Source organism: Equus przewalskii, chromosome 15, assembly GCF_037783145.1.
Source record: "Equus przewalskii isolate Varuska chromosome 15, EquPr2, whole genome shotgun sequence".
NCBI lineage: Eukaryota > Metazoa > Chordata > Mammalia > Perissodactyla > Equidae > Equus > Equus przewalskii.
The window spans coordinates 69,098,107-69,119,712 of NC_091845.1; the positions used below are offsets into that span (position 1 = coordinate 69,098,107).

Here is a 21,606-nt window from a genome sequence, read left to right on the forward strand (position 1 = left end):
GAGTCTTGACTGGACTTCTAATGTTATAATCATGATCCCACAGTAACAGTCCCATTACTAATGGTTTTTGTTCAAATGGCTCCTCTTGGTGTCTGTGCCTATGTTACCTCTTGCCTTCCCTTGTTTCAGCTCATCCTCATATCTCTCTCTATCCTGAAACAGCACACTGGTCCTGTTTTTGGCCAGAAGGATCCACACAAGCCCCTCCTGAGATTGTTCTCCACACCCACCGTAGACAGCAAACCGGCTCTGGGTATCTTGGATGAGCAAGTTCTGTTCTGCCCTTATACGCATGCTTCCAACCCCATTGAAAATGCTGCATCCTCTTTTCCTGCCCCAAAACCTGTCATTCTAAAGACAGATGCCAAATCATTATGCAGCCTGGTTTTGAAGTTAAGCGATGCTGAACAGAAGCTCCTTATCTTTTTTCATTCTTGAGTTTTTACTCGAGATAAGCAAATTTAATTTCTCTTTCAAAAGTATCAGGCAGATGAATTCTAAGAGTGTGAAACAGGTGAACACTGGGTATGAATTTCATTCTACTTTGGTGGAAAATCATTTTTACAGTTCAAGAATGGGGGTGGCTAAGGATGAGGGAAGTCTAAACCACAATAAACTTGGGGTGAGGAATCACGAGAGGGAATAATGGCTGAATGGAGATTGGGTCTTAGAGGTTATTACGTGCAGACCCAATGATATTGATATCATATTCTTGGACATCAAGTGCTAAATTTGTGAAATAAACTGGTGGATGCTTTACACACCCCACTGGATCTGACTTCACCCTCGTTCAGCCCCCTTTCTCCTTGACAAGAAAGAGAAGAGAGATAAGGACATTTCTACCTAGCCCACTGTAAAAATATCTCACGATCTTCATAGCAACAAATGCACTTGGCTCTATTTGTTATTCAGAAAGCAGGAAAGAGACTTCTAAATAAAATTTATCATCATAGTTGTCATCATCATTATTTTGTGGAACTGTGTTGGGGAACTTCTGGCTGGAAATAATGAAACACGGACCAAAGCCTTTGAGAAGGTTTTTTTCTGGCACAAAACTATGAAGCTACTACTAAGGGACTTCAAACAAGTATCCTTTGCCAGCATGCTGAAAGTGTCCAGTGATTTCCAATGTTTTCCCCTCTCCTCACACCTTCACAGAGAGGAAGTTGTGAAAAATGAAGACTTGATGAAAATGGGGAAAGCAGAAAAAGGAGTGTCTCATCACCGCCCATCAGGTGAACTTCCCCTTGTTTCTTTTTGGCCAGAGGAATCCAGAGCTGGCATCAGTGTTCTTGCTGTGAGCTCTTCTGCCGTTTCCAGCTCTTGTTTTTCTGCTCTGTATTGCAGCCCTCTGCTGCCTTTGGAGGAGCATGGTTAATTTGGACCCGGAAAGCCTAACTCTTTGCTGTGGTTATCATAACTGATAACCTGCACGAAAGGAGAGAAACTAAAATGGGAAGATACAAGCAGAAGGGCTGCGAGCCACTGGCTTTTTTAGGTGGTGATTTACCTGCACATTCTGGGTTGTCTTCATTAAAGTTGATCGCGAAGTCATGAGAGACCTAGACACCAATTAAAATTTAAAAAAGGAAGAAAGGAGAATTACAACTTTAATCCAGTAAGGAGGCACTGGGGTTGAGAGTTTGCAAACAAATGCCCATTACATTCATTATGTGTTAAGCAGCAGGAACCATTTTAAGCCTTTACACAATCAATCTGAGATGGAGGGTGAATTCTAAGCTCCCTGTGGAGCTGAGGTGACAGGAAGATTTTCTGGAATCAGATAAATGCTGGCAGGAGGGAAGAATAAGGCTAAAAAAAAAATCCAAGAAAAGATTTCAGAAAAATCTAATTCCACATAGCTTCCACATAGAACTGGCCACAGACTGGAGGCTTAGATTTGGCTGAGTTTTATTTGGACCCAGTGATTAAAAAAAATGATAACTCAATAACCCAAGCTGTCTGCTCAACGTGGTGATGGTTATGAAGGCTCCAGCTAAGCTGTTGACATTTAAGAATCATCCTAACATGGGATGCAGAACTGCAGGGCAGGAGGATTTTCACTTATATACAGGTGAAATAGACTCCACTCTACTTTCGGACAAGTAATAAAGTAATATACCTTACAATCTTCCAGCACAAATTCCTCTACCTGGAAGGACCTTTGCACAAGGTCAAATAACATATTGTTTATTTTCTTCTTTCTAAAACCTGATTGAACAAGAGGGATGTTCTGGCATTTGGACATTTTTATTGGATCATTTGGAATTTTACAGAGACTTTCGATTCAAAGGTTATTTCTAAGCACTGACTCTCTTGGGGGCTAGAAAGTAGGTCATTGTGTTAAAAGACCCCTCTTTTCTTAGTGGGAGGTCTGAGCTGATGCTGTTGGTGTCTAGCCCAAATTCCCTTCCCCTTAGCACTTCCAGGCAAGTCAGCTGACTTCCAGCCATCTTACCTGCTTTATTTACCGTATTTATTTAAGTTTTTCTCAGGCTTCCAGAGCCTGCTTTACCTGCTCAAGTGACAGGTTAAAAGTATTGGGTAATTAGTGTCCCCCAGGAGCAGCTCTTAATCAGTGGCTGACAGGAGACAGTGTATCAATACCCCAGCTCTCTTACCCCTCAGGGTCTGTGTCTGCTCTGCATTGTCTCCCAGGCTTCCAGCAAAATTAAGCTTCAGCTGCCGACAGTGGTAACTGACTTGTTAGTAAATGCTGTGTTGACTTTCTCCACTTTCTATTGAGGTTTCCTCCACCTCTCAAATAAACTACTCGCATCCGAATTCTTGTCTCAAGGTCTATTCTCAGGAGAGTGCGAACTAAGACAGCGGTGGTGGTTGTGGCTCAGCTGCAATGCAAACTCTGAGATCTTATCCCAAAGAAGTAAATCGTGGGAGCTTGTAAACTCTCTGGGGGCACCTGAGCTGCTGAGACCATCAGTGCCTGTCTGGGGCAGAAGGGAAAGTAGGCATGGAAAAGAGGTATTTAAATGGCTTTTGGGGAGCAGAAGTGAGGGCATTATATGAGGAATGCCTGTTATGACAGCAGGAAGAATAAGTTAACTGACAGGTAGAGTAGAGCTAAGGTATCAGGTGAGCATGAGGACTTCAGAAAATAGAAAGAAGGACAAGTTACTCCAGGAGGGGACCAGGCAGATGTCATGGATGAGAAAAGGAAGGCCTGGAACAAGGTGTACTGCACCTTTGTCCTCAGCCTTACTGGGCCAAGCTGAGACAGGAAGACTACCCGGTGGGGATGTGGGGGAGGACACTCAGGCTTCTCTGGGTAGCTGGACCAGTGGTTGTTGAGGTGCACTCCAGTATCGAAGCTCAGAAGCTCTGTGAAGAAAGTGGGCACCCACCTGCCCACATTCTGGAACTGAGACTCCGTCTCAAGAGGACTGCATGTCTTCAGCTCTGGCTAATTCTTGTACACGTAATCTTTTAATCTTAGTGTTGCCAGGCCTTTCAGTTTTTCCAGAGAAGCCAGAAAGCTGATATTTCATATGAAATTGCCTCATTCTTAAAAAAAAATTTGTATGTCAAATATAATTCATTTGTGGCCTGAATGATGTCCTCAGGCCACTAGTCGACAACTCCTGTTCTATGTTCCTCCTCCTCATGCTCTCCATTTTCAACAAATGCTTCTAGAATTCTGTAGCCATGCCCAGCAGGGAGGCTAGTGTAGGATACAAGGCAAACAAGAAGGAGGACAGGTCGGGGGACATGCCACTCTGTTCACTGCTCACTGTAGCATAACAGTGTGCTGGAGTTTCTCTTTCACAAAAGACACAGAAGGGGAAGACCCTTGTCTAACAGCTGTGGTGCGGGAGCAAATGTCAGCATCTGCCTCCTGCTCTGCAGCTCAGACACAGTCAATGAAAGAGAAATGGACAATTGGGCAGTGCTGCTTGCACTTAGCTTGGTCTCAGAGGCATAGGGAGGCGGGGGGCAGGGACCCTGATGTCTCTCCACGGCTCTCCCACCTGGGGGAGCTGAATTCCCTGCGGAGGGTATCCCACAGGAGCATCTGGTATACCACAGTGGAGTGCCTCTGTTCCCCTGCAGCTCAAATCTCTCTCCACACAAGCTTTGCCTTCTTTGTGTGATGAGAAGTCAGTATCACAACCGATTAGGATTTCACTGTCTTCATGGAACCGTTCAGCTTCTCAATTCTCTAAGCCAGAGTGGTTCTTTCTTTAGGACTTCTCTGTGTCTGCCACACAAGACTGGTGCTCAGAGAATTGGAATGAGGGAGTCTGTGGACTTCATTTTTCATGGACTTTCACAGTTGGCATCGTCAATAGGATCTTTCTCTAGGAGACATCTGAATAGATAGGTTCTGAGCCAGTAAATATCAACTTCCTGAGTGTTTTCTCAGTCTCTGACTGTATCTATACAAGGTCTAACAATGGAGCCCTTCATTTGGACTTCTGAGAAGACCCATCTAGGGTACCAGGAGATTGAGTTTCATCAAAAAACAGGCTCCAAGGAGCTATCTCACTGATTCTGAAGACATTTCTGACTCTTTGGGCTCTACTTACATAATTATATCAAGGGCCCAAAGAGTGAGACTCCTGTGAGGGAAACCCAAGTTGTTATCTTTTGTCTACAGCAAAGTGAAAGACGACTGTGTCTCTGTTCACTCACCGTGTACTCTGGGGGTATCCTGGCACCGAACCCAAAGGCTGGGAACATTTTGTCACTGAAATTAAAAAAGAAAGAAGTTGCTTCATTTGTTCATCTAATGAGGAAGAAAAACATGAATCTGCACTACCCAGTTAGGACATGTTGCTATGCCAAATGCTGACTCACGGTTCTCGATTATCTAATAGAGGGTAGCAATAGCATGGGTAATTAAAATCAAGAAATCATTCCCAAAGTTCATTACAGTCATTAGTCTGCAACTTCTTTCCTTAAGTTTTTGCTAGATTTGATACCAAGGAATAAAATGACTCCAAGATTTCCCCACCTCCCCTACTCCAGTTTTCTGTCTCCTTTGAAAAGTGATCATGAATTAGGTAACTCCAACGGTTGACTGTCTTAAGATTTTTCGTATATATTATCTTTTAAAATCTTTATAGGGAAAGATTATTATTCTCATTTTATAGGTGGTAAAATGCCTTGGGAAGTAAAGTGACTGGTCAAGATCATGCTGCTAATTGGAGCCAGGGTTTAAATGCTGACAAGCCTGAATCCAAGGGGGATATTAAAAAGCATGGGAAAGCTTGGAAGGTTGGCTAACTGACAGAGCTTGTTCCATCTGCAGACTCATTGTGTCCACTACTTTCTCTCATATAAGCAGGGAGAAATTGTTTACATGTCTTTTCTTGTCTCCTGAATTCAAAGAGATGCTGTTTTTTGTGTTAATATCTTTACATCTCCATTGCCTCCCTGCCCCAAACTGTCCCCTGCCCCTACTTTCAGCATAATACTTGCCGTAGAGTGTGTGCTCGATAAATGTTCAATGAATAGATAATCCATGAATGGAATCATTAAGATGTGGCTATATAAAGAAGGGAGCATTCTTGTGAAAACCCATGAAAGTCACATATATGTCCTTTGGCTTGGTTTCTCTTATGCATATTGAAATGTCTCTCAATTCATTCATTCATGTATGCCGTATCTTAACTCTAACTTTACTGCTCTACTGTGCTACAGGAGAGAGGAAGAGGAGGAGAAGAATTAACATTTATTGGCACAGACAACCTGCCAGACATGATGCTAGGTGAAGTACATACTTATGTAATCCTTACTTGACCTTTGAAATTCCACCTACTTATTGTTCCCATTTTACTAATGAATAAACTGAATCTCAGAAAGGCTAAGAAAGTGGCGTAAGGTGTTTACCAGGGAGCACTGTGTGATTCCAAAGCCTGTGCCTTTTCTGTTATACCATTATCATTTAATGATTATGTATAACATTAAATGTGATTTCCTCTGGCGCTTACAGTAATTAGGCCCCTTGACCAGACAACAAATAAGCCTCTCCTTAAAGAAATTTTGTGCACTCAGGGGGTTGCTGCGATGGGGCTCTAGAATATTGCTCTTCGCAGAGAGCATGTTCTTCTCACGCCATCTACCTTTTACTTTCTCGCCCATTAAAAACACAACTGAGATTTGTTCTTGGAACAATTCCTACATTTCTCAGTTCTTTGCAGAGTTAGTCAAAAAGAAAGGGAAATTCAGATTAGGGCTTGCTGTCCCCGGACATTTGTGTAAGCAAAAGGAGACCCCCCCATGCTGACGGTGAGAAGTCAAAGCATCAAAGCCAAATTGTCACCCATCACCATCTAACCAATTTACAGGTCATTAGCAGCCAATGAGAGCTTTCATAACGCTTCACCAAAACACTACCAGTTTGACCAAATTTGGGGTAAGGGTTAGGAGATACAAGAAAACCAGAATTCTTTGAAACCAAAGTCTAAATTCTCCAGAAAACCACCAGCTCCCCCTTTGCCCCTCTGTCGTGTAGATGTGGCTTTGCATTGAGGACAGCAGATAGTAGAAAAGGTATTTGTGCTGATAAAGAGAAAATCACCACAGCTTATAAAGGATTAGCCACAGCTCTGAGAAAAAATACTTCTGGTCCTTGGAAATACTGAAATGCTTTGCCTCAGCAATTCCTCTTTAACCAAGACAAAGGTGAGCAGGTGTGGAAAGGAATCAGTGAGGGGGATTTTAGAGGTACTTTCTAGGTAAGTCTGGAAGAAATCTTTTCTGGGTGGAGGATGGGTCCTGGTTCTTCCAACTCAGAGATGGTTCACAAGTCAAAACAGAGAAACCTAAGAGGCTCCACACCCTTTATTTTCTTCTTTGATGAGTTTAAGAGGGGTGAGATCTAATATTCCATCCATTTCTAATCACCAAACCAGTGTTCCAGCCTTAACGATGTTCCTTTTATACCTCCTTAGCCACCCTGGGGGATTCGAAGTTTGCTGAGCATGATGCACTGTTATGTAATTGAGTTTCAAGAGCAGGGAGGTAGGGAAAATGCCTCATCTACAAGAGGAATAATTAATGACCTGGGAGGGCATCAATTCTCTGAAGTTGTCCACCATAAAGACTCCAGTAAACATACTACAGAAAAAATTTCAAGCCTGAGCACAATAGATTTAAGCATCCGTTCTTCCTGATTAAAAATAAAACTAGGCAGAGAGGAGCCTTATTATGCAAGAGGCACAGGAAGGCAAGTTGAGCACACAGGCAAGCATTGTATGCCAACACATCAAAGAACTCGAGATTGGATCTGTGCAGCACTGAGTAAAGGGTCCAGTTAGCAACCACAGAGAAAATGAGTGGTGGAGCCTACCAATTTGGGAAATTCAGGGGCAGATCACCACATCGGTAAAGGCAATATTTCTTACTATGGGAATGAAATAGTATAAAATACAATAAAAGAGCCCATCGTCTTCAACGGTAATTAGCGTGCTGTCTTGGACTTCTTAGGGAATGACCATGGTCAAAAGATCTGCAGATGGAAGATTCATTTTCAGCCATGACTGAGATCAAGCAAGAGATTAATAAAGTCAAGACTAATTACTGCGTTCATAAGGAAATGGAGACAAACTTGGAGCAAAGCGGCATTTCAGAACACCTGGACATTTAATAAGCACTGTTCTCTAAAGCAGTGGTCTTACAACTCAGGTCCATGGAAATGCCAGATCCTTCTGGGGATGTGAGGTCATGGCTTTTTTGGTTTTTTTTAAAGAGGAGGTCAGTATTCAGTTCCTCTACTTCCCTATGTATTCTTTGCTGAAACTGATCTTCTGTGAACACCTGTGGTGTCAAGACCTGTTCTCCATTCACACTTTCCTTTCCAAAATTACCCTTCTCCTTCACCCATTCTGCATCTTAACCACCATGGTGCCTTAGTGTAAAAGCTGCAGCAGGAAATAAGGGAACATTTCTAGATGTGAATGATTCACTAGGAAGTGAGTCCTTTTGCAGGTCAAGTAGTTGCCAATTTTTGCCTTAAAAAAATTGTAGGAAGTGCTGATGTTAGCTGGTGGATCATTAAAAATATATCTTGATGATAGACCATTATGTGATTTTTTTGGATATGTAACTTAAAATTGAAAAAGCTGAGTACTACTGCTAGTCAAGCTCTTTACATTACCACATACTTATTTATAAGAATAAGTTTTCTTAGTATTTACATTGATAAAAGCAAAAAAAAAAGAGATTAGAATTGATGCTAGACTCTCGCATTCTAATAATAGGTAGCATTCATCTACAGATATGTAGATTAATTGGGGGAAACATTCCATTATCTGTTTCATTAAGATTTTTTCATTTTTAATTTAATTTTAGTATTATTATTATTATTTTTTTTAAGATTGGCACCTGAGCTAACATCTGTTGTCAATCTTTTTCTTTCTTTTCCCCAAAGCCCCCCAGTGCATAGTTGTATATGCTAGTTGTAGGTCCTTCTAGCTGTGTTATATGGGATGCCACCTCAGGATGGCCTGATGAGTGGTGCCATGTCCGAACCCAGGATCCGAACCCATGAAACCCTGGGCCGCTGAAGCTGGAGCACGTGAACTTAACTGCTCAGCCATGGGGACAGCCCCTCATTTTTATTTTTATAGGCAATAATTACGTATTGAAATTTCTCACATATTCATGTTCTTGTGATCAATTATGCACTAAACATGATTATAATAAAAACTCAACCAGAAGACATTTTTAAAATACTTCGAATCTTTTCATCGTAGAAAATTTTAGATATTAGAAATTTTAAAATTTATCTTCATATTTTTATTATAGAAATGTATGTTACAGGGACCAATAAAAGAATTTCAAACCAAATTTTTAAAGATACATTAGGATGAAATTCTATGGGGGAATAGAATGGGAATACGAGCTCATGAAAAAAAGAAACAATTAAAATTCTCTCCTCAAACTGAAGAGCTCGTCCATGCATGTTTCAAATGGATGATGGTGGGTATCAAGTAGCTATGGAATTTAGATTCCACTGGATGCATTCACAAGAGTTATGTAAGAGTTTTATTTTTAAATGTCCATATTTACAATACACTCGAATTTTCATTCTTTGTCACTATTTATACTCATAATGGAAAACGTTAGATTTAAATGTAAAAATGTGTGAGGGTTATATGTTTTTATAAAACTCTTTTTAGGAGTATATGAGCAAAAACATTTTTAAAGGTCATTGGTCCAAAATGACTTTTAGGTCTGATACTATAGTCCTTTTTCCTTTTGTGTTCAGTTTATTTTTTTTTAAATAAATTAAGAATATGAAAGATAATAGCCTCTACTGTTTATCGAGTATTTACAACAAGCAGAACCTGTGCTTGTCAGCCACTTCACATCTAACTTACAACTGCTCTACCACGGAAGTTAGATAAACCTTCCATCTGTAATCAAGGAAACCAAGGCCCATGGAGCGTAAACCTCAGGAGAACAGAGGCAGCAGAGCTGGGGTCTGAACCCAGGTCCCCTGTCACCAGGGCCCCATACTCTTTCTATAACCTCTGGTGACTCTGCCCCTTAGAGGAGGCTGGTCTGGTCTAATGATTCAGAATAACAAGGATGAGTCCATCCACGCTCTTACAACAACAAGAGACAGAATCAGCAGAACTCGCCATCCCCGGGAGACCGTCCTGGACCCCCTTCCTTCCCTCCTTATGCAGTCTCCCTCCTTAGACGGGGCAGAGCTGCCCCGGCCCTGCTGGGCTGTGAGGTATTTACATGCCTTTCCCTCCCATGAGACTGTGAACCACCTGGGAGGAGACTATGCTTTAGTAATTTCTCTCTGTCTTTACAGTACCGGGTGAGGGGCCTGGCACCCGGTAGATGCTGTGTAGGTCCTTAGCCATTCCATCTGACCCATCTCTCTGGATTTAACTCTGGGTCTCAACCCTGAATGCCCATTAGAATTAAAAATCCTCATCCCCAGTATGTACACCAGATTAATTAAATCAAAATCTCTGGGGTGGGGCCCAGGCATCAGCATATTTTAAGGTTTCCTGAGTAGTTCCATTGTGCGGCTAGGGTGAGAACTACTGACCAGTGTTGGTAGAGTGGATAAAGTAACACTCTGATATGAACCTGTCTTCTGATTTCTAACCCAGTCCTCAACCCTCGAAAATACCTGTCACATCAGGTTTCAGTTCCAACCTTGCCTCCTAGCACCGTACCTAGCACACCACGCGGGAGACTCCTGCTTCGGGTTCTGATATCCCTGTCTCATTCTGGGGTGCCCAAATCTACAAAATGTCAGTCTGTACTTCCAAGCAAGGTATTATAATATACTGTACTCTTCCAAGCCAGAGTAATGCTCTCTTGATAGCAGATAGACCAGCTTTTTGATTGGAGGACATCGCAGGTGGTCAAAGACCCACATCTCTGCTGAGCCCAAGGAGCACGCATGTGTGCATGCTTGGCAGTCAAAGGGGAGAGAAAGGGCAGTGGTCTCTCTTTCAGAGGCACAGAGACAGAACCAGCTGGCAGGACTGCCTTTTGGGCTTAAACCAGATATCTGGGGGGAGCTTCCCCTCAAGGCCACCCTGAGAAGAGCATTACGCGTCTCTCAGGCTGTTCTACTTCATGGATCACCTCCTAATGACCTGTTGGCAATGACCGTACAAGGCAGAGAGAAAACCCTTGGCTGTCAGAGGCTGGGAGGAATTTCTAAGGCTCATGGGGATTAAAAACCTCCCTGTCGCTGCAGGAGGGGGAACGGGGCCTTCTGTCAGTTTTTATTCAAGTGTTTCTTTTTGAGCATCAATCTCCCTGACTTTGATGCAAGAATAAATTAATTCCAAAGCCCCGACTGGAAATTTCCTGACTCTCCCTGTCTATTGTCTATCCACCCACACAAAGGAGAAACTGCTGAACCTTGTCAGTTTTCAAGCGAGCAGCTTGCATTACACATTCTTCCAGGGAGTCTTTCAAAAGAGCGTCCAGGGTTTTCAATCCTCCTTTTCTTCCTTAGGTATTTGCCCATGTTAATACCGAGATGCCTTCTTTATATATATATTTTCAAAAAGCTTCACTGAGCCTAAGAAACCTGATTTTCTTGGCATTTGGGGCAGATAACTTTGTTATTATCCTATTAAAATTTTAAAAAGAATCATTTAAGACGATTCTTCATGTAACCCCTTATGTGTTGCATCTTATTTTTATATTGAATCTGTACTTTTGAGGGAATATAAAATGCTTCCCAGACTTTGTCTGGCTCACATTCTAAAGGGATAACAGCCTAAAAGATGGATAGGTCACTCTGATTATAGTATCTGCATCTTGCATGTGAAGTAATCAGGAAACAGAAGTTCAGCAGCTCGTTGCAGATCACCCAGCAAATCTGCCACAGAACCACAGCGAGGGCTCTAGGCATCAGCATCTTAATTTCTGGCCAACCCGTCAATCTTCTCCTTGGAATTCATTATTACATTACCTTCTCCCTTGCAGAGTCAGCATCAACATTATTATTAAGCATCTATTCTATGACATATGTACTTTATCTCTTTTACAAGCAGTTCAAGAATTTAAAAGTTATTAAGAATCCTGAAAATATTCTCTCCCTTCTTTCTTATCTTTTACGTACACATTAGTACACTAGATTATTTGTGTGTGTGTGTGTGTGTGTGTGTTAGAATGAAGAGAGACAATTACTGTTCTGGTGTCCTGAGGAAGTTTGAAGACGTTTCTGACAGTGGAGATGCAATTTGTCAGTCTTTTCTCTCCTTGGTAGAAATATCCATATGATATAAACCTCTTTAGGAATCCTCCCTGTATTTGGGCCTGAAGAAATCAGAGCTGAAGTTCAAGTTATCTTCACAGTCAATATCTCAAGGTTACATATAAGAAGTATCACTTCAAGAAGGTAATTTAAAATGCTGTTGCCAGGGCTGGCCCCACAGCGGAGTGGTTAAGTTTGTGCACTGTGCTTCGGCAGCCCAGGGATTTGCCGGTTTGGATCCTGGGCACAGACATGGCACCGGTCATTGGGCCATTCTGAGACAGCCTGAGGGACCTGCAGCTAGAATATACAGCTGTGTACTGGGGGGCTTTGGGGAGAAGAAGAAGAAAAAAGGAGAAGAAGAAGAAGGTTGGCAACAGAAGTTAGCTCAGGTGCCAATCTTTAAAAAAAAATGCTATTGCCCTCTGTTCTAAAGGTAGAGGAAGAGAAGAGTCAGCAAGGGCCTGGGTGTTCAAAGCTCTTTGATTTTTATCCGACTGTTCATTCATCCGTCAACTGCCCTTCCGCTCATTTGAGTTACTGGTGATGATCAAGCCAAATCCAGAAACTTGCCAGCAAGAAGGACACTGATGGGACCTTCCCCGTTATCTGTCCTGTTGGTTTCTCTGGACATTCTAGTCACTAGGTTGTATCATTTCCCATGGTGCCTGGGGTAACAGGTTTTTAACATGGTTATTACCAGTTTTGAGACTACAAAGAACAGAAATCATGCTATCCCACAAAATTTCTCTGAAACTGGAGGATAAGTCACTTTCTTTATTTTCCTGGTTTGAAAGGTCAGTCAGTTAGTTGCTGCTCATTACTAACTAGCCTTGTTTTACAATCACACCAGAAAGTCAACTGAGATTTACCCATATTTATATTTATGTTGGTTCTACTTAAAAAGTCTTCTTGAACAAACATGAGAACAACTGCACCTCAATCTGGAAATACTGGGAACGTAGAATAAATTCAGTTTAATGTAATTTATGTAAATGGTTTCTTACAGGGAATTCTCTTGGTGGGAAAGGTCAATATTTACCCTCAAGTAAAAAGAAATATAATACTGATCTCATCTCAAAGTCGTATTTACTATACACACACATAGAAACACACACACACTTGCATGGGCACACACACATCCTCTGCTAAATTACCAATAGCTTTTCAGGTCAATGAAATACAGTGATTACGAGCTTAGGCTGTGGAATGAGATCGATCTGGATTCAAATTCTGCCCATGGCTGTGTGACAGTGAACAGATTACTTAACCTCCCGGCACAGTTTTCCTCTTTTGTTAAACAGTACTTAGTACCTAAGGGTTAATGTGAGGATTAGATACAGTAACGTCCAATAAACCCCTGCTTCTCAAATTCCAAAGGGCACACAAATCATTTGGGAATCTTGTTAAAATGCAGATTCTGATTCAGCAGTTCTGGAATGGGGCTTGAGATTCTAAATTCTCAGGTGATACTATGCTGCTGGCCGTGCAAACTTTGAATTGCAAGGCAAACACTCAAACTTTACAAAACCAAAACCAAAATTGCAATCCAGTGGTCTTACAAGCTAATTAAGAGAAGAAAGCTGAGAGAGGATTTTTTTGGTGACCAAGGTGAGCATGGCATGACCTCAGTTTCTCTAGGTGAGGAGAGGATAAAACATTTGGGGCAAGGTTTTATTCTGTTCCTTCATGAGCCTCAGAATGAGGAGTTGTTAGACTTAATTTCCATTCTTCTGCCAGGGATCAGCCAGGAACCATCAGAACCCACAAAGAGATGATAAGGCCCGAGCCAACCGGAAGTCTCGTACCTGTCGTAGTCTTGGCAAATCTCCCCCACAGCCACCAAGGCCTTCAGGTATTCATTGGGTTGGTAAGGGTGGATGTAGTGCAGGGAACAGCTGTTCCTGGGGTCTCCATTTGAGGCAGTGAAGTCTATAGCTACCTGAAAGAGAAAATAGGAGAATGGGTGGATTTAGAGTGAATGCATCTTGTAGGAATTGTGCTTAGCCATGAGAGAGAAATGGCCTGAGGTGGAAAAAAGCAGCGTGTTATACAACCTGCCAGTAAGGAAAGTTAGAGAAGAAATTACTTAGTTTCAAAAATCAGTTATTAATTTGGTTGAGGCCATTTCTGTAGCCTTCAATCTCTCTTTCCCTCAATGCCCTCTCTTCTCCCTTCCCAAAGTGGAACTTGAGATTAACATGTAGGTCGGAAAGCCCAGCTGCTGCTGGTCCACATCACTAGGCAGCAAGTATCAGTAAAATACCATAATTCACTAAGAAAAGACTTTTATGCTCTCCAGGCAGGACAATTCCATCTCTGAGGCACAGGCAAAAATCCCTTAAAAGTAAATTCTGTGTTAAAGATGCAGTCTATATAAGAAAGCCATTGTCATATTTTTATGAGTGGCCCGTTGCAGAGAGCTATGTTGAAGTGGTTATAATAAATTTTTTTAAGAAGCAGCTCTATGTAAGGCATTCAGCTTTTGGTTCCCACTCATGTAAGAACTCCTGCCTATGACAGAGGAGATGTCTGAATTCTATGGCATCGTGGGTAGGAAGTGGAGAAGGGAAAGCTCTGTCTTGCCACCAAGTAGTCATTATCCTTGAACTTCTTAAATTTTTTCTGACCCCCAACATCATCATCACCTAAATAAAAGTTGACTTACCCAACATTTCTTAACAACGATAACAACAAAATGCTTGAGCCTGGAGGGTGCTAAAATGGGAAGGAACATTTCTTCTAATTTCCAACACCATCATCATTTAAATAAATGTTAACCCAGCAAATGCCTCTTGCAAAACGTGTTTCAGCTTGTAGGTGGGGAAGGGGGATGGAGGGATTAAAATGAAAGGAGTTGTAGGAGAAGAAAGAAATGTTCATGGTGCATCTTTCCTTTCTCTTTGGGGCTCAGCAGAGTCCACTCACTGACTTACTAATGACGGAAAAGCTCTATTTTCTCATATGATCTTGTGGATAGGAAATGATATTTTTATAATATTTGGCAAAATTCCACTATAACAAATAACTGGAATGTCCCATTGGATTTATTAAGGTAGGAAGTTACTTCTTGAAGAAAAGAGAAAAGGTGGCATGTGCTCTGTGCTCTTGAAGGATCAGCCTATAGGAGTAAAACTGACAGGGAGAAAATGTAACCCATGTCTTATGTTGTAACTGCAACAGAATCAAAGGAGCTAGAAGACAGAAAGTGACAGGCTAACGGTAATTTCCTTACAACCTCTCTTTTCTCTTTCACAAAGCTATTTTTTCGCCAGTGATTTTTTTCCCCTTTTTGTCTTTACCCCTCCATAGGACTATGATGAAAATAAATTTAAGCAGGATTCAAAATCTATTTTCAGAATACCCAGATGTTTTAAACAAGGGAGTGCCAACTGATAAAATGCTAGTACTAACAGTGTTTCAAAAGGAAAGGTCATGTGAAAAAAATTTGCATAGTATTCCCTCACTCTTAGATCGCCTCACTTCAGATAACAAGGAGAAGAAGAGACGGGTAACCTTTATTAAGACACTACTCTGTGTAAGACACCGTGCTAACTGCTTTACAGGCATTATGTGATTTTATTTTCATAAAAACTCCAGGAGGTAGATATTGTTATTCTTTTTTATTGATGAAGATCCCGATGCCCAAAGTGGTGAAGGTCACACAGGTCATAGAGGCTGGAGCTGGGTTTAAGCCTAAATCTATATGGCTTCAAAGACTCTGCTCCTCCGTTATACCATTATATACCCAAGAGAACATGTGAGTCCGTGACCGACGTACCGAGACATCTCATGGGTGTGTTTTTTTCCTATGAAGAAGAGATCTGGCCTGGAGGCAGGGAGACTAACTAGGAGACACCTACAGTAATTGAGGAGTGAAGAATGGCCTTGAATGAACAGTTCTTTATGACCAAAGCAGTTATCAAAGGTAGGAAAAGGGCAATTGAAATGTGTGTGTGTGTGTGTGTGTGTGTGTACGCGCGTGCGCACATATGAGTGCACAACAGCGGAAGGATGAGTTACTGAGGATGACTGGAAGTGATCTAAAAGAACCAGTTAAATCCAGTATCTTCTGAGATAAATTTCGGCCTGAAGGTGAAAGCCAATCCATCAGAAAAAAGAGAGCAAGACAATAGGTGAAGGACCTTTTAATCAAGGACTGTGACAAAAAGCTAGTATGTGTGTGTGGGGGGGAGGGGCAGGGGGCTACAGGTATTTTGTGAACAAAAAGGAGATGTAAAGCCCTCCAGGACCCACCCATGGGGCTCCAACCAGACAGAGGTCCAAATATGTGCAGATAATTCCTGGAAAACTTCTCCAAGGAGAACACTCAAGAGGTGCTTGACAACCAGTGTTTAAAGAAATCACGCGTCTAGGGCCTCCTGGGTTTACTAAGCTCAAACATGTAGAGCTGCCATTCTCAGCCTTTTTGTCCTGCTGAGACACGCTTAAGGGATAATGGCACCTTGCACGTGTGTACATAGTGTTTAAAAGGTTGAAAACAGTGCTGGGAAGGTATAAAGCCACCTCTTTCTCTCCTACTGAAGAAAGCATTTAGAACTCTAGAGAATTCTAGAGAAGGCAGGAATGTTGTTACGGAGGTAACCTTGATTCTGCTCTGATTTATCTAAAATGCAAATCATTGGCAGGTGTTGATACTTTATGGCTAATAACTAGGACCTACGGCTCACCTCGCTTCTGGTTATGATGCCCTTCATCCTGGATCACCACACTCTTCTACCTGTGCTTCTTGATACTGCAAGTGGCAACTGTCCCACGTGCTATTTACCTGACTGAGTGTCAAGGGTATTCTGTGATGACAGAACATGCCGGTGTCTTAATATAAACCCAGAGAATGAAATCAGAGCAGACTAGAGGGGAAATCTTCATAAAGAAAAATGACAACTCGGGAAACACAGTTGTCCCTCTTATGTTCCCCAGGTACGGACAAGATCCTTCAAGCATGCAAACACCAAGTGGCAGCCTCTGAGCCCAGGTGTATCACCTGGATGAGTATATTGCAGTATTGGGAGAAACCCATGCAATGCCTAGATGAACATACATAGATTTTGGCAACACTGTATTTTAAAATAAAAAAAAACACATCATTTGGCTGGGACTAGGGTAATGCAGCAGAGGTGACTAGGGCATAACCTGAGAAGGTACTCATTCTCAGCTGACTCCACACTTGCACAATCCTGAGAGTGAGTGCCTCCTGAAATTTTGCACCCTGGGTGCTTCTCTTGCCTCACTGTCACCCTGGCCCTGCTATGTCATTTCATTTCTATCAACTCTTCATCCTCAGGCTTGGAATAATTCCCTTATGCTTAAGAAAATAGGGTGGGGCAGAGATGATGGCAAGAAGGGGATTGTGATTGAAGATATTAGAGACAGAAAATGAATAGGATTTGGTGAGCGCTTGACATGGAGTGGGATGCCAGTTAGGAAAGGGAGCGGCCAGATTTCTTTGGGGATGGAGGAGATTACATCATGAGGTTACTGGAACAACCTGAAGCTCAGTGTTAGAAGGCTGGCATTGGATTGCTTGTTCTTGGTGGTGGTGATAGAGATACAAACATGCCTGATGGAAATTTTACTCTTTTTCTGCAGGCAGGACTCTGGGGTTTCCACTTTTCCCTGTGTCTGTGACACCCACAGAGGCTATTCAAGCTCAGGAGATTCTGATAAAACTTTGGAGAAGGGTACGAATGATCTGATGAAAAAGGAAATAAACCAATGATCCTTACCACCTACTCCTTTCTGTAGTTTCCACTGCTTAAAACAAAAATATTTTATCATTTTTCTAGACAGCCATGGGCAGTCTTAAGTACATGGCAGCTAAAAGACTTTTTTCCAGGCAAGTGATGGAAAAATCTTTCTAAAGTTTCCCTGATGAAGCTGAAGATAAAAGGTCTATCTTCAGGAGGTGGCCTGCTACCAAGAATTCGCTGTGCTCTTTAAGTTAGCATTAGTGGAAAGAGAACAGAGCGAAAGGTTAGGTTTATTTTCAAAAGCAACAGGGAGGCAGTGAAAGATGGGATTAAGTTGAGAAATAAAAGCAAGAAAATGACTGAAAAATGCCAATGTGGATGTGGCTACCGACGCCTGGTTTCCTGAGTGCCCATGGGCCTGCAGAGCCGCCACATTTTCATTTTCTGATATGAAGCATTTATGAAAGCCTGTGGTTCTGGTGTGCACTCCAATCTTCTCTGCGGGCAGCCCGAGCACGGGCGCCTGCCTGCCAACTGCTCTCCCCTTCTGCCCAGGAGGCCTCTCTCATCATTAAGCAGAGCTGTGGAGCAGCTTTGCAAAACCTTGTAAAGTAAAAATGCAAAAGGCTCCCTCCATGCCACTGAGTGCCCCTCCAAGCACACCGAGTGTGCTTAGGTGCTTCCCAGAAAAGGCTGAAGGGAATGAGGAGCATCTTTCTTTGGACATTTTTAGCTTGTCAGAGGAGACAAGCCCACTCCTCAGATCTCTCCCCTGCCTGTGACAAATGGGCCATTTGGGAACCTCCTGGGTGCTTTCTAAGGGAGGTTGCTGTGAACCAACTTCTGGGTAGTTGCCTAATCTCTCTGCAGTCAACCTTTGTGGTCTCAGCTGCTGGGGCAGCATTTTTTTTTTTTCTCAGATTTGTACACAATTTGGACCCATACACCAAGCCTTGTAGGTGGAGGTTCTATTTAGTCTGGACCATTTCTTAAATGATAGGTTAAATTCTTGTGCTTTTCTATTTCCTCAAAACTCCATAGGGGGCAAAGCAACAGGAACCTAGACTAGGTGGCAAAGACTCCCGAGGTCTCCTCGTTCACTTCCTGGAAATCGCAAAGCGCTTTCCTCTTCAACCCAGAGCTCATTCTTGTTTCTCCGAAGTATACACCAGGGTCCGTCAGCGTTTGATCCGGGATATCAAGCAAAGATTTAAAACTTAAACTGGGACACAGTGTGGACATAGGATGCCCTAAATGTGTTAGGGTCAGAAAAGATTTCCCGAGGAATTAAAATGTAGACTATAAAATCAGAGATACAAGAAAACAACACCATCTTTAATTTTTAAAAATTACAAATAATAAAAATGGTTACCTGAAAAGAAAAAAAGGATTTCTTTTGGTCATGTGGATTACTTGAGAATCTGATACGAGATCAATATCCTCTCACTGGAAAATGCACACACCCAATTCAGCACACAATTTTGGGAGGTCGAAGACGTCCCTGAGGATAGTCTTTGCTCCTCAAGGATAGCCTAGTAAAGTCATATTTTCTTTTTCTTTTCCTTTCTAGTTAATGTTTATATATAAAATATATATAAATAATATAAAATATATATGAAATACATGTATTTTACATACTTGTAATCATAGGGTAGCTCTGCTTTATATTCCTTTTTTTTACTTCACACTATGTCATAAACATGTCCCCATGTCGTTATAATTATTATTTAAAATGGCTTTATCATAGTCCACTTAAATGGGGTACTGTAATTTACATAGCCATTCCCATTATCTTATTGTCGGACATTTGGGTCGCTTACAATTTGTCTCTGTGAAAATCCATTTAACAATGAACATTTTTGTGCATATGGAAAAGTAATAGCTTTCAAAGGAAACATTTAATTCTTCTACCATTTTCTTTCCAAATACCTTATGGTGTCTGTCTCTTATAAGCTGTCTGTAACTTTGCATTTTGTGTGTGAAATTTTAGTATGTGGTTTATTTTCAGCTGCTGTATCATGTGCCAAACATACTGAACTCAGTCTCTCTCCCCGTGGTCTCTGTGTCACCTCTGCCCATCTCCTCCGAGACTGCAATGCGACAGTTGCTCCAGAGTTCTCATGACTCGAGGATTCACATGAGGAAGAAGGATTGTCCTCAAGGCCATCCTTGACCTCTTGAAACTGTGTGCGGAATTGGGTTGGTGCATTTCTGGTGAGAGGATATAGATCTTGTATCAGATTCTCAAGTGGTCCACGTGACCACCAAAGAATAAGAATCATTGACTAGGGCTCTTTTTAGCATCATTTATCTCTTTGCATCCACTGGGCCTTCTCTGCTTGTGGCCTCTTTTAATCCTCGTGGCCATCTTCCTTTTTCCCTCTTGCCTTCCCTTCACTGTCCACCTTCTTGAATGAATAATTACACTCACTGTGTTCACTTTCTTACTTTCTGTTTACACCCTAACTCCTGGGTCTCCCCTGTCTCATTCTGCAGGAATTGCTCTTTTGAAGACGATCTATGCCTATTCACCACATGACCCAGTCATTGCCTTGTATTCTTCACCCTCTGACTTCTCTTTAGCACACGGGATTATCACCTTTGATCTTGTAACCTTTTCCTCCTCATCATTTGAGTCCCTGTCTCCTCCTGAAATTTTTCCTCAGTCAACTCTTCTCTTGCTGCTTGCCCCTATTTCCCCTGTTGCCAAACAGAAGTCTTCTACAATTTTCTGTCACCAGGCCCCTTTTCTTTCTGTATTTTTCTCTGTGGCCATCTCATCCGGAATCATATATGTGCAGCTTCCACCTTTCTCCTCAAACCTAGGCGCATATTTATAAGTGCCTCAAACATGTCCAAAAGCAAATTCATCATCTTGTCTGGCAGCTCCCCTTGATTTCCATATTGCTGTGAATAGGACTGCCATGCCTTGTCAGTTAGGCACAAAAGATTTGAGTCCCCCTGGGCTTATCATTCTCCCTTGTTTTCCATCTCCTTATTGTATTGCAGGCAAAGGCTTATGGACTCTCATTCCACAATGCCTCTTCCTACTGCTGCCTCACTGGTTTAGCCTCTTACTACCTGTCACCAGGACTGCTGCAGTGGGCTTTAATCTCTTCTTGCTTCACCTTGCAGAATCCCTTCACCGCCATCAATACCTTTCTTTCATCAAACACTGCCAGATTTTTTTTTTGAGGAAGATTAGCCCTGAGCTAATCTCTCTTTGTCGAGGAAGATTGGCCCTGAGCTAACATCTCTGCCCATCTTTCTCTATTTTTTTTATATGTGAGATGCCTGCCACAGCATGGCTTGAGAGCAGAGCTAGGTCCCCGCCCAGCAACCAGCAAACCCTGGGTCGCCGAAGCAGAGTGAGTGAACTCAACCACTACACCATTGGGCCCGCTCCAAACACTGCCAGATTTGCTTCCCTAAAGCATGTGCCTGATTGCTTCAATGTCTGCTCAAGATTCTTCTGAACATTCCCTTAACCACCAAATTACCTCAAAATTCAAAGCCTTTCAAGTTCTTAATCCAAACTACTACTCCAACGCTCCCCTAAATACACCATTTATTCATATTAATCCAAGTAAAGTTTTGGTATTTATCATTAGACTATATGGATGCATAAACATCTAAGTTCATAGGGGCACTTTTTAAAGCAAAAACCCAGTATCATATTTATTCGTCCAATTTCTTCTTTTCCATAAACCTTACCTCCCTTTGAAAGTTTAGAGTTCAACCCATTATAATCAATAAAAATATTTTGAGCACCTAATATATATCATCCTGAGGGGAAAGATGCTCCACTTTTGACATTCTTAAGGCTGAACCAGAAGCACCAGGCCTCTGTGGAAGGTGCAAAAGCTTTCTCCTCACCCCTGTTTATAACGTGCCTTGGTCAGAGTCATGACAGGAAGAAAATGGTGCACTCAAAAGGGATGATCGAGGAGAGTTTAATAAAAGGACAATTCGAAAAGGTTAAGGAAGACTGACTAGAAAGGGTAGGGAGGATCACTCACCAGAACTCAGTGAGAGTAGCATCTGCAGACCAGGGCACCTGGCAGGAGCTGTGGCCTTCTGTAGAGGGACATGGTTACAGCCAAACCATGGCAGGTAGAGAGCTGGAGGAATAAGTGCCCCAGCTTCTCTCTCCTCCCATTCTTTGATCTCGGGTTGGTGCTTCCCATT

General features: G+C 42.1%; 1 protein-coding gene and 1 long non-coding RNA gene across 8 annotated transcripts in view; one reads left to right on the forward strand and one right to left on the reverse strand.

Annotated features, from left to right (window-relative positions):
• CPNE4 (copine 4) overlaps positions 1-21,606 on the reverse strand; it is a 480,649-nt gene that overhangs the window by 14,179 nt on the left and 444,864 nt on the right. For all 7 annotated transcript variants that reach the window (XM_070577529.1, XM_070577528.1, XM_070577531.1 and 4 more), the window contains 3 exons: positions 13,516-13,649; positions 4,651-4,705; positions 1,511-1,562 (listed from right to left, as the gene is read on the reverse strand). In XM_070577529.1, coding sequence (XP_070433630.1) covers positions 1,511-1,562; positions 4,651-4,705; positions 13,516-13,649 — 241 coding nt within the window. The remainder of the gene's footprint in view (positions 1-1,510; positions 1,563-4,650; positions 4,706-13,515; positions 13,650-21,606) is intronic.
• Positions 15,523-17,461, forward strand: LOC139076203 (uncharacterized). The gene is made up of 2 exons (XR_011527574.1): positions 15,523-15,635; positions 17,318-17,461. It is a non-coding gene; the product is annotated as an uncharacterized lncRNA (long non-coding RNA).